We start from the raw sequence: 12,392 nt of genomic DNA on the forward strand, positions 1-12,392 counted from the left end.
TTGGTTGATAGAGGGCTCAACATGAGCCAGCAGCATGCCCTGGCAGCCAAATGGCATTTTGGGGTGCGTTACGCACAGCACAGCCAGACAGTCAAAAGAGGTGATTCAACCACTATATTCAGCAGTGGTGCAGCCTCACCTGCAATATAGTGAGCAGTTCTGGGCTCCACAATATAAAAAAAGGCTGTCAAGGTCCTTGAAAGCATCCAGGGGAGGGCAACAAAGCTGGTTACAGGGCTGGAAGGCATGTCCTGTGAGGAGAGGCTGAGGGCACTGGGTTTGCCTGCTCTGGAGAAGAGGAGGCCAAGAGGTGACTTTGCAGCTCTCTGCAGCTTCCCAAGGAGGGGAGGCACAGGGGGAGGTGCTGGTCTCTGCTCCCTGGTCACCGATGTCAGGATATGTGGGGATGGCACAGTACTGCACTGGGGGTCAGACTGGGCATTAGGGAAAATGTCTTTACCGTGAGGTGGTCGCACACTGGAACAGGCTTCCTGGGGAGGTGGTTGATGCCCCGTGCCTGTCAATGTTCAAGAGGCATTTGGAATTACGGCCTTGATAATATGCTTTAGCTTCTGGTTAGCCCAGAAGTGGTCAGGCAGTTGGACGTGAAAGTCTTTTTAGGTGGTCTTCCAGCTGAACTATTCTATTCTGAGCTGTTTCTTTTGAAGTGTTTTCTTAGATCAATGCTAACTTTAGTTCTGTTTGAGACCTTCATAACAATTAATAAGGGAGCGAAAAAGCATGCTACTGAACTTGCAGACAGGTACTATTGAGAAAAATAATAATATCATATAAAAGATTTCTCAAAATGTATGTTCCTATCTCCAAGGGATCCTCAAACTATTTTTGACAAATAAGCTTTAAAACCTCTGATGATGAGCTTGGTGGTGTACGCTTTACACTTATACTCAGGGATATCGCCGTATTCCCATCGCTGCTGTAAAACAGTAGGTCCCAGGCTCGAGCTGCAACAAGCCCTGCTGCTGCTGATTTCTGTACACACGCACCCCCAGTGCCTCTCCTCACACTCAAACATACCTGTCAATCAACCAGCTCTTCCTCAATGGTGTTGTTTTCCAGAGCTCTGCCCCATTTGCTCCTGGGTTCTCCACTTGGATCACATGCAGATCTCGGCACGGTGCTCAGCTGTGGCACTAGCAGTGCCATAAGAAGTCGATTTCACATTCCTTCGAGAGAACAGCCCGTTCTATTTATACAACCTACTGAGGACTCGTTTTTGCAGTAGAATGAGAACTGACTCATTGCTGGCTTGTGAGTTGTCATAGCCACTAGATCTTTTTTTTTTTCCGCAGTTTCTAGGTCCCTTTTATCATCCTCTGACTTACAATTAGGCAGCATAACCGGAGAAATTTGCATTTACCCTTCCAGAATTATATTCTGCTTTTTTCAGACCCTTCTCAGTAATTTACTAAGCTCTGAATTCTAAGTCAGTCTCTCTCCCTTTAATATTGCCTGCAAATTGAAGAAGTATGTTCTGTTCTCCAATCCAGTCCATTATTGAAGATAGAGATTAATTTTAGATCTGGGACAATTTTGGGAGGAATGCTTCAGAGATCCAGGGGTGTGATTTGTAAGACATCTCTTTTTTCCCTTGTATTTTAACAGTCAATGGGATTGTGACTGCTAGCTCTGCGCCATCAGATGGGCAGGCTCTGTTATAAAAGACCAGTACAATTAGGGCCACGTTGTCTATAGGACTATAATTAAGACTAAAGCCATAACAAATAAAAAAGCCCTTGACTTCAGCATCATTGCCTTTTGGAGGTACCTGAAGCTGTTAGGGTCTCTGCAGTTAAACCAGTCTTGGAACTACGCCTTCTTCAGAAAGACGAGTTTTACTTATTTATTTCTGGACTAAGTAGTTGTGCATGGGGAAAGTCCAGAAAAGCTCACTATGAGCCCAAAGAGACAATTTCTGAGTTATTTTTGTGAGAACACTTACAGAATTTATTACAGCAGAGATTTATTTTGGGTGCTGTGGTGCTGAGCAAGATTTTACAGACGCCCATTTCCCTCGGTGTGATGTAGTAGAAAATATAAACCAGCATGGGCTTGGATTACATATGCAAAAGTATGCTATCTAGAGACAGCTGTCAGAAAACAGCACCAACCAGAGCAAATGAGGTGCTGTTGGAAATGCTGGCAATCAGGGTAAATCTACAGACCAGGAAATGAATGAATTTCCTGCAATATGCTGTCACTAAAAATACATTTTATTTCTTGATTTGATCTCGGGCACTTGTTAGTATGGGAATGATGTTGATAAATGACCAGCTTATTTGAAAGACCCGCAGTAACCTGAAGATTTCTTGTGAAGCTGATTTAGTGTGTGATACTGAAAAGCATCTACCAGCAGATAGAGAGGTTTCGGTAGACAGCAGTGCTAAAGAACTGAGAAAGGTGCTAACACACAGAACTCAGAAAATGGTGGGTTCATACTTCGTTTTTTTTGACAATATAACTTGCTAAGTGTTTAGGGCTTATAGTGGAACTTGTAGAATTTATAAAAAGAAAATGTCGGTGTTGATCTAAGAAAAAAGTTTTACGACATTAGCAGGTCCAACCTGCAGCTGCCCTTTGCCGGTGCTTGAGAACATCTTTTAGATCTTTTGCTTTTTGCTAGTGCTTACTAGGCTTGACACATTCATTTGGCATTGCATAGCACCAACAGCGTATCCCATATTTTATTATTCTTTCTATTTCAGTAATAGAATGTATTGGCTTTGGTTTTATTTTGTAGCAATAAGGCATTGATATTTTTCAAAACTATTCTTCACTTAGTCCTGAAAAAGAAATTCAGGTTGAGTATCACATTGTGAGCTGATCCCCAAAGTGTGAGCATTCCAAAAACAATGACAAAAAAAAACTGTGTATGTTTTGGCCACTTTCTGATTCTTGAATTTGTCATGCCTCCAAGACGTGTGAAATTTTCATGTTAAAAATAATAATCAGCCTTCGGTGCATAACACATCTACACGTAAAATCTTCTGCTGCCCCATTCCCTCCACTGCCAGAGTCCATTTTTGACTTCACCTCTCCTGCATTTCCAAAGCCCTCCCATCTTCTGGGAGCCATGCCTTCCTCACCCATGGCTCCAAACCCAGCTCTCCCTGCACTGCTATGAGATTCTTCCATGGGGTCTGGAAAGAAGGTCTTCTTACGGGGTCTTCAGTCTGAGTCACCTGCAGCTCAGGTGCACAGCCCCACTGTCCGAGTGGCCTGGGTGTGCTTGGGCTCTTGTTGCTTCTTACAGACTGTGTCAACAGGACCTACAGATCCCCTTATCAGAAGATTTTACTTAATTTTTGATATGTTGTATATGCCCTGATCTATATCTTGCTGAGCCTTATGTATTATTGTACGCATTCCCGAAAGCAGCCTGGTCTTGTGGCACCCATGATGATATTGTGAGGACTGGTGGCTCTTGGATCGTGACAGAAAAAATAATGCATCCATAATCCAACCAGCTAGCCAGTCACCTAGCAATATGGCGGAAGAACTTCTTCAAGAGTTTTGCTTGCTTTAGATGGCATGGGATCTGCTTAGTTAAAAATCCTGCCTTGTGATGACCATTTGCCTGACCTTTACACTGAAACTACCAGAAGGTTGATACTGGTTCCCTAAAAGCTTATGATGCAGGAAATTTGTGGCACAGGTTCAGCCAGGAGGTAGCTAAAGGTGCCTACCAAGGCACTTTTAGTACATTTAGCACCAAGGTAGCTACATTTCCCATGATTTCTAGTAAATCTTGTCCTTGACTTCAATAATTTCTTTCCAGATTTTGAACACATGCTCATTGTACGAATAGATGTGCTCCCCTAAATTTACGAAGTCAGTGTCTAGAAGGGTGACAATGTTAGGAGATAATCCAGTCTGTTCAGTAGTAAAACTTTACCTAGATCAGTAAGTTCCTTTGGTGCAGGACACAGTCAGGTGGTTTTAATGCTATGAGACAGCAAATAAAGTGGGATCATGTGCTCAGTCCAAAGTAGTATCTGCGCTCCAGCTGACTGTGTCAGTCTTGATTCCTCTATTAAACGCTGGAAGAAATGCTGCTGTGTGGCTACAGAGACAGTCAGCATGCTTTCAAAGTTTCTGCAGGTTCTTGGGCCATTTATTTATCCGCTAATAAATATTTATATACTGGTCATTCTGCCACAATTTATTAACCTTTTAGGAAAAAACATACAAGTTGTTGATGGTTGTGTAATTCAGGGTACATTTGCTGAGCAATAACCAAGAAATAAAGTGATGTAAGTTATGATTCGCAGCAATGACAGTTTCAGAAATCCCTTTGTGCTGCTCTGAACCACGCAATTCTCGCTTTATGAACCGAAAAGTCAAAGTCTAGTGTACCCTGTGTTGATAAATAAAAAACTTTTGGCATCAACTCTGGTGTCTCCAGCTTCCAGTTTTCCTGGGGCTGGAAGCCAAAGAAATCCCATCTCAGCTTCTGTAGGGCCACCCTCAATCTAGAATAACTGATGATGCAAGTTCCCCCACATTTAAACAGTTTGACTGTTTGATTTCTGAGGAGTATTCCTGAGGTCACTAAATCCTGGCCGTAAACATCCCAAGAAACTCTGTAAAATTCCTCTTCTATGCTGTATTGTCACTGGTTTCTGATGAATAAGATTCTTTTTCAAGTACTGCTAAACTCAAGCCTAAATTCATTCATAAACAGTCCATACCCAGTTGTTTTGCACTGCTATCACCCTTTACACTTCACAGCTGTCCATTTTTGCTCCACGGTGTTAACTTCCTTCATGTATGGACAGAGAGTTGTTAACCTTTTTCAGCCCCTTTTTCACTAGGCTAAACTGACCAGTCTTTGGAAGCCTCCTCCTCAAAGACAGACAGGCTCTTCCTTCTCCGTGGCACCCCAGCAGCTCTTTGCACCTCTGAGCTTTTGCTGAGTACGGACAACAAGAACTGTGCACAACACTCTGGTTTCTGTTCACCTGCCATGTGCTGGGGCAGAGGAACCTCGGGGAGGGAAGGGATTCTGGTTCGAAACAGACAGAGCCTGACATTCTGGTGTGTTATTAAACTACAACAATCTTTAATGTTGGCCGTAAATTGCCACCGACAGAAGCTTTATTAAGAAATGAAAGAGATTATCCCGCGTATAGAGAAGATACCATGTACCCCATCGTAGTGTCAGCATTTATTATTATTTTTTTGTCTGGGATCAGTCTTTTGGTGAAGGCCACCCTGGCTGCCCCAGTCTAGTAGAACTGCTCTTTCTCTCCCTTAGGAAGTTCCACCGGCACCAGCTTCTCCCTGCGCTGGCCCACCCAGCACAGCGGGGTCTTTGCGTATTTCCTGGAGAAGAAAAGGAAAAATCGAGACAAATTAAAAATTTCCACTTAGTGCAGGGGGCAGAGCGCTCGCCCACCACCTCGGGCTCGGCTGTCGGTCAGGACAGCTGCCCACAGAAGCCTACAACCGCCCACCACAGCCCACAACAGCCGCGGCCCCCAGGCCTTTGCTCCGGGCCGCCCGCCCACCAGGCGGCGCTGCCGACCTCGCTCCGGCCCCGGGGCGCCGCCGCCGGGAGGCCCGGCCAGGAAAGGCCCCGGCTTCGGGCCTGCGCCGGGGGGGCGGCCCGGGAGTGGGGGGGGGGCCACTTCTCGCCAATGTTGATTCCCTTGTGGTTTCTTTAGCCTTTTATGCTGGAGACTTCTGAGGCTAGTCCAAAAAAAGCAGGGCACATAGGAGAATGCTGCGTTTTAAACAACAGGGCTGCGTCGTCTTGTCTTTATATATTTTTAATGGCTAAAAACAACTGAAAAGGATGGGCGCAGCATCACGCTGATAATAAAAATCCCTGGTTAATTTAGGGTTGATGACACCTGCATTTGGAGGTGGTGAGTGCACAGCACGTGATTCAGCAGCGGACCATTTAATTCTGTTCTCCAAGTGGCTGTGCTGCTGCTGTTGAACAGAAACGAGTGGAGTCAAGTCACACAAAAATAGCCAGAGTGGGTCATGTGGAGTGGCACTTGGCACCCATCGCCACCACCCTCTCACTGCTGGTACCCTTTTCATTTGGAGAGGTGGGGACACAAAACACGCTGGAAGGACCTTTGGGGAGGTTCAAGCTGTTACTGTCCACAGAGCCACAGGACTCAGTAAACACACAAAAAATCCCCCATCTAAAACAGCTATCAAAACTCACATAGAGTCTTGAAGTGCTGGAGGTAGGGTCTCTCTCCTTCCCTTTTCCTGCCCACAAGCTGAGACACACAGCCCAAAAGGACACCGTTCCCTCCCATCTAGGAACACCAGCAAACATGCTGTGCAGTCATGCATGCAGTAGCAATGCTGGAAACCACCATCACTTTTGGGCTGGTCCTTCAGTAACAGTAAAATGTTTGGCCACGGAGATGAGTGTGTGCAAGCTCGAGCCTTGAGAGAACCTGATTTCCCCCAAAATACCAACTTGGTTTCCTTTAATGTCAGTGCACAGCACTGAAAGGCTTTGTCTCTCTGGCACAGCAGGGACACAGACATGCTTGGTACTTACTCTTTAGCCAGTTCCATGGATATTTGCTCCAAAGAGCATCCTTTCGTCTCTGGTATAAACACAATAACAAAAGCCAGGGATGCGAGGCTCATTACTGTGTAAATGAAGCACACCCAGGACAAGCCAATAAGCTCTATAAAGGAAAAAAACATTTTTATTTAATTTTCAATTTTTTTTTCCTGCTGCCATATTTTTATAGGATACAGCCACTAACACACAGGGGAAGTTAGAAAGAAGTTAGGCCCTCTCTTGGCCCTTTTATTTTTGCCTGTGTATAATTTGAAAAAGAATAATGCTTTTGCTTTTTCTAATAGTCCTTATGAAAGAAAACTGAGGAGCCCACACTGACCCATTTAGCATAAAACCATTGATTTATTTTGTTTGCTGCCACTGGATGAAAACTGAGCAGCCATTGTTGCTGTTTCATGTGAGGGCACCAGGGGTCACAAGCGCCTTGAAATTCCACCCATGTCTGGTTTTGTTGCAAATTCTTTCATGGAGCAAAAAGAGCATTTTTTCACACTGCGGCAGTTGTCTCCAGTTAATCCTCCCAGCCTGTCAGTTCCCAGGATTTCCACTGCAAGCTGTGGGTTCTGCATCAGAAAGTGTCCAAAGACTTAACTCCTAATGGGGCCAGCCAAGGACCCGTGGGTTTTTGAGTCTATGCGGGCAGACAGGTCCTCAGCCCCAAGGGATGGACTCTGCTGCCACTGTCATGTACTTGGACAGTCCAACATGCATACGCTGCTGCAGCTCCCTTAGTTTTCTCCCCTGCTAAAACTAAGCCAGAAAGTTGAGACATTCGTCAGTTGTGCCATGAGCTAAAAAATGCAGCTGAAGCTGCTGTTCTAGTCAGTGTCTTCCACATCTGGTCCCTGCTGGCCACAATAACTACCACATAAATTTGCCTGAAGACAGAATTTCCAATTCTGCCTTTCTGCTATAGGCTAGGTACTTATATTAGCTTGAAGTTACACTTTCATAAACCCAGATTAGATCCAGCTAAGCCAGTGGAGTTACTGGGGATTTGCATTCATTGTAACTGAGACCAGAACAACAGCTAGGCGTACATTAACAAGCAATGCTGCATGACAGGAGGGGACCTTCAGGTCAAACAGCTGATGCTGAGGACACCAGGTATGCACTGTCTTTTTCTGAGGACGTTTCCTTAGCTCTGGTCTGTCCCAAGGACTGAACAAGTGCTGGCAACTGGAGAGCATTCACGGTTCATTTTCCATCTTGGTTTTGTCCAAAAGCAGTTCAGGGCTGCTCTGCGGTGCAAACCAAAGTGTGGTGAGTGGGGACAGCTGGAAGATTTGCTTCTGAGGGGGACCCTGGATCTAGCTAAAGTGCTAGAGTAGACACAGTGAGCTTGGCCTGGCATATTTTGTCCTAATTTTTATCAAGAAAGAACTGATCTTTCTCTATCTCTCAAAAAAAAAATGCCAATATGAAACCTATTTTAGTCATAGATCACAGTATTAAATAATCCTACTTCAAAATATACATATCAGGGCGAAATCACCTGAACTCTTTGTGGGTCTGATAACAATTGGTTGTCTGCCTCTGCCTCTGTTGCTGAGTAACACAGAGCTAAAGAAAACCTGGAAATTCAGTGCCGTTATATATTTTGACTTTCATCACATATTTTCTTCAGAATTACATTGAAAACCAAAATTTGCAAAACTAGAAAACATTATTTGCCAGTCAATGAATTTCAAAGCTGGCGTTTAACCTTTTCCCCTGTTTATCTTTAGATTATAAATTATTCCATGGTAGTCTGCTTTCTCAAATTAAAACACAAAACATTTTTACTTTCCAAAAACACATTTTTCTAAATAAAAATCTTTCAAAGACAGGACAATCCTCCAAAATGGATTGATCGCTATGGGATAGTTCATCTTTCTGAGGAAAAAAAAAGTCTGATCTGGAAGAGCTGTGATCTGATCTAAAGCAGAACTTCAGAAGGAGCAGAACTAAATCCTAAATACTGTGTATTTTCAACTTAGTAAGGAAATGTTGTTTTTAAAACTTGGGGTTCCCAGCCCACAGGGCTGATCCTCCAGGTGCTCTGATAGCATGAGTCCCTGCCACGATCCCTTCCTCTCCCTGCACCCTTAGGAGCCCTGGCACAGATGCACGGGAAGGACACAGGGTATAAAGAAGCCGTGGACAGAGCAGTTTTTCTCCAGAGCTGGTTGCCAGTCTGGACACGCAAAACACACTCAGGTGAAGAGGAGAAGGAGCTCCCACTAGTTACGGGTGCATTGCTGTAGGGTCCATGGGAATAGCAGAATTGGTTGCACAGACTCGGTAAGGTGTGGAGGAGGCAGTGAAGTGACACCAACAAATGGCACCTGAGTGGGTCTCTGAATTTAGCCCCTGGGACACTGGCTGCAATTTTAGCAGTGATGTTTGCATAGGAGAGGTTTGTCATGGACATGAAGGGAATATCAGCTCAGGAGGACACAGAGAAATCTTACCGGTGACAGTCAAAAACGTCAAGGAGATGAGGAGGTTTATTCCCCAGTTCATGCTGGATGTCAAAGCCATGGCCCGTCCTCTGATCCCGCCAGGGAAAATTTCACTCAGGACCAGCCAAGACACTGAAGTGGAAGAAAAAATATAAAATATCTTTGAAAGGATGGCTTTCCTTGCTGTGCATTCAGGTGGGTTCAGATGGATCCACCTGGCAGGATAAGGCAGTTTTGGGGAGGTATGTGTGGGCCCAGCCCCCCGAGGCCCACCCCGAGCAGTGCCAGCACCAGGACATCGATTGTCCCCTTCTAGCACGGACCTAACCCAGGAAATGTGAAAGGCCTGGGGGAGGTGAGCCTTGACAGCACGTCTGCAGATGAAAGGGAGTGCCAGCTGAATAACTCTCCAGTGACATAATGCTGATGGGGCCGGGGCAGCAAACCAAAGTACTCCTGGGCCTCAGAGCAGTGCTGGGTGTTTTTGCCACCTTATAAATCAACCCGCCATGCTGAGGCACGTCTGCTGTACCAGCTCCCTGCTACATATTAATGGGATCACTGAGGGATAAATGAAGACAGAGGTCCTGAGTTTTGGCTCCTTCGTGTCACACCACACCGCAGGTGATTTCAGTGCTGGTGTTCCTAGTCCACAAAAGCGAATTTGGTCATGTAGATCTGGCTGGGTAGCCACCTTGATAACGAGCAAGAAAAAGAAAAAAAAAAAGACTCCACATTTCTACACCATTCCTGGTTATTAGGACAAAGAAACCAACCAACACGTCTCCTCTAATTCATAAACACAATTAATTAGCAAGAAGTTGCTCTGTGGAGAGGTCGTGGGCTAGCAGACAACCAGCACAATAGCAAAGGGCATGTGGATGAACTGCATCTTCAGGCCCTTGGACATTATAGATCAGTCCTGTGTGATATTGTTTCAGCAAGATAAGTGTTTCTGCAAGATAACAGATGGGTGTTTCCTCAGGACATGTGCACTGGGCAGTCAAGTTACATTGTAAAACTGGACCCTGTATGGCCTCTGTCACCTTGCATTACCCGTTTCGGGGGCTTTTAGGGTTCCTGTGTGACTGTACTGGTGAGAGTAAGAAAGAAAAAGTCCTGTGGAAGGAGACTATAAAGGACTAACTGAAAGAGAAAAAATAATAACAACCTGAGCCTTGAGTCAACAGAGCAGATTCAAGCAATCTCAGCTCTAGATCTCTTTGTACCACAGATTCAAATTCAACAATAGTTTTTGGAGTTGACCCAGGGTTTTTGTTTATTTGTTTGTTTCTTTGCTGTTTGTTTGTTTGTTTTTTAAAGAATTATAATGAGTTTCCCTCCCACACTGGGAGACCTGGCAATGTGGTGATGTTAGTCCATAAGCAGGAGTGAGAATCAAGACTGCAGTGTGTACCAGCCTGATGCTGTTGCACATAGCCCAGTGGCACGCAGTCAACACATAGCAATAGTTGTAGAGAGGTCTTTTTTTATCTGGCTTGGATCGCAGCAAATTTAAAGCACTCACTGCTAATAAGGCAGACTTTCCACTAAATAAATGCTTTAGGCATGTTCTATGTTGTCTCTACACAGGATGGAGGGAAAAGAAGAAAGTAAAGCTGGCTTCAGAAGGAGGTATTCCTCAGTGTCAGGCCAGCTAGTCCTGCTCCTGGGGACAGCATGTGGCTGAAATGTATGACGCTGCAGCAGCTACAATACCACGCACTTTTGCAAGGACAGACTGGCCCTTTCAGGATAAATCTGATTTGTCTAGGTTTGAAACACAGTGTTTTCCTGTTAATAAACCCAAATACTTGAGCATCTGCATCAGCCAGAGTAGTGTTTAGCTGCTATTATTTCAACCAGCTTACGCAGTCCAGACAGACCTCGCCAACGTACCAGGTCTGTTCTTCATGTCTGCTAATGGTATCTGCTTCCTCTGGCATGCCCCTGACCTCTGCTTGGCTAGCTAGGAGTGGAAAGGATTTTTCCCCCAAAGAAATAGCAGTTGTAGAAATCTGACACTTATTACATTCTGTTTATCCCTTTTCCCAAGCTGAGGCAGCGATTACGATCGATTCTTTGCTTTTAGCACCTCTCTGGGATTGTTTTTATTATCTGGACCATGGCCAAAAAGGAGCAGCTGCTGTAGGTACAGAGGGTATGTGGCTTTCTCTTGGGGAGCCAGGAACTAGGCTCAGGCTCCCATTCACAATGACTGCTGCTACCCTGTGCACGCGGTCCTGTGGAAATTTAACCTGCACGCTCCCAAAGTCACTGCAAAGAAAACTAGGTGCTGCACCTCCACCAACCTAAGCAGCTACATTTTACAGGGGAAATCAACCCAACCTTGAAAACAGTGTCCAAATAATGCCCTGCAACCACTGCAATCGCCTCTGTCTGCTACGTAATCTAATAGTATTGCAAAAGGACGCTGCAGGAGCAACCGCACTGCACACACACGATACTTTACGGGGTCTGCTTTGGCAGCCCTTGGCTGCTGTTCATGGAATGGGTAGGGAAGAGCTGGTGCCTTCCAGTTTAGGTGGGGGTAAGAAATGAGGCTAAGGGCTCAGCATGAGACTCTGTGCTAATTTCAACAGCCACGGGATTTGTTCAGGCAGTGGCTGCAGGTAGCACTCACCCTTACTGACATGTAGGGAATTGTATGTTGACAGTAGTCAAGAGAAATTGTACAGTTGAACTGTCTTTTATTATGGCAAAATCTGGAGAAGAAAAACAACCCATTGCATATGCAGATGTAGTTAATTCAAAGAAAATATTGCTCTGGATCAGGAAGCTGTCAACCGTTTGAGTAAGTATTACAGAAACTCGATGCACTGAAATACCTTGCCCAGATAAGGAAGAGCAGAAGATTCAGGTATACCAACAAACACTTGACCAGGAGGGTGACATTCACCTCTAAACAAAGTCAGAGAGACTCTAAAGGAATAATAATGATGATGATGGTGGAAGATTTCAACTACACCCATTCAGGCTGAAAAAATTGCATGACAGAGCACAGTGTTGGGACTACATAGATGATGCTTGTTTGTTTTAGCAATTAGCCTGATAAATAATGAGAGAATAAAAGCAAATCATGCTATAATGCTGAGCAGAAGTAGTTCAAGATGTAACCGTCATAAAGATACTCTGTAATATTGCTATTCAATACTTAAAGGGGGCCTACAGGAAAACTGGGGAGGGATTCTTTTTAAGGAGTGTGGTGATAGGACAAGGAGTAATGGCTTTAAATTAAAAGAGGGTAGGTTTAGATTAAATATAAGGCAGAAATTCTTAACTCTGAGGGTGGTGAGTCACAGGAACAGGTTGCCCGGAGAAGCTGTGGATGCCCCATCCCTGGAGGT

At 44.8% G+C, this 12,392-nt stretch overlaps 1 protein-coding gene across 1 annotated transcript in view; it reads right to left on the minus strand.

Moving 5' to 3' along the window:
- Window positions 1–5,061: 5,061 nt before the first annotated feature.
- Window positions 5,062–12,392, minus strand: part of SLC2A12 (solute carrier family 2 member 12) — a 28,967-nt gene continuing 21,636 nt past the window's right edge. Inside the window, exons 3-5 of the mRNA XM_083827735.1 lie at window positions 9,034–9,156; window positions 6,551–6,683; window positions 5,062–5,346 (exon numbers count right to left, since the gene is read on the minus strand). Coding sequence (XP_083683861.1) covers window positions 5,250–5,346; window positions 6,551–6,683; window positions 9,034–9,156 — 353 coding nt within the window. The 3' untranslated portion in view covers window positions 5,062–5,249. The remainder of the gene's footprint in view (window positions 5,347–6,550; window positions 6,684–9,033; window positions 9,157–12,392) is intronic.

Source organism: Anser anser, assembly GCF_964211835.1.
Source record: "Anser anser genome assembly, chromosome: 3".
Classification (NCBI taxonomy): Eukaryota; Metazoa; Chordata; class Aves; order Anseriformes; family Anatidae; genus Anser; species Anser anser.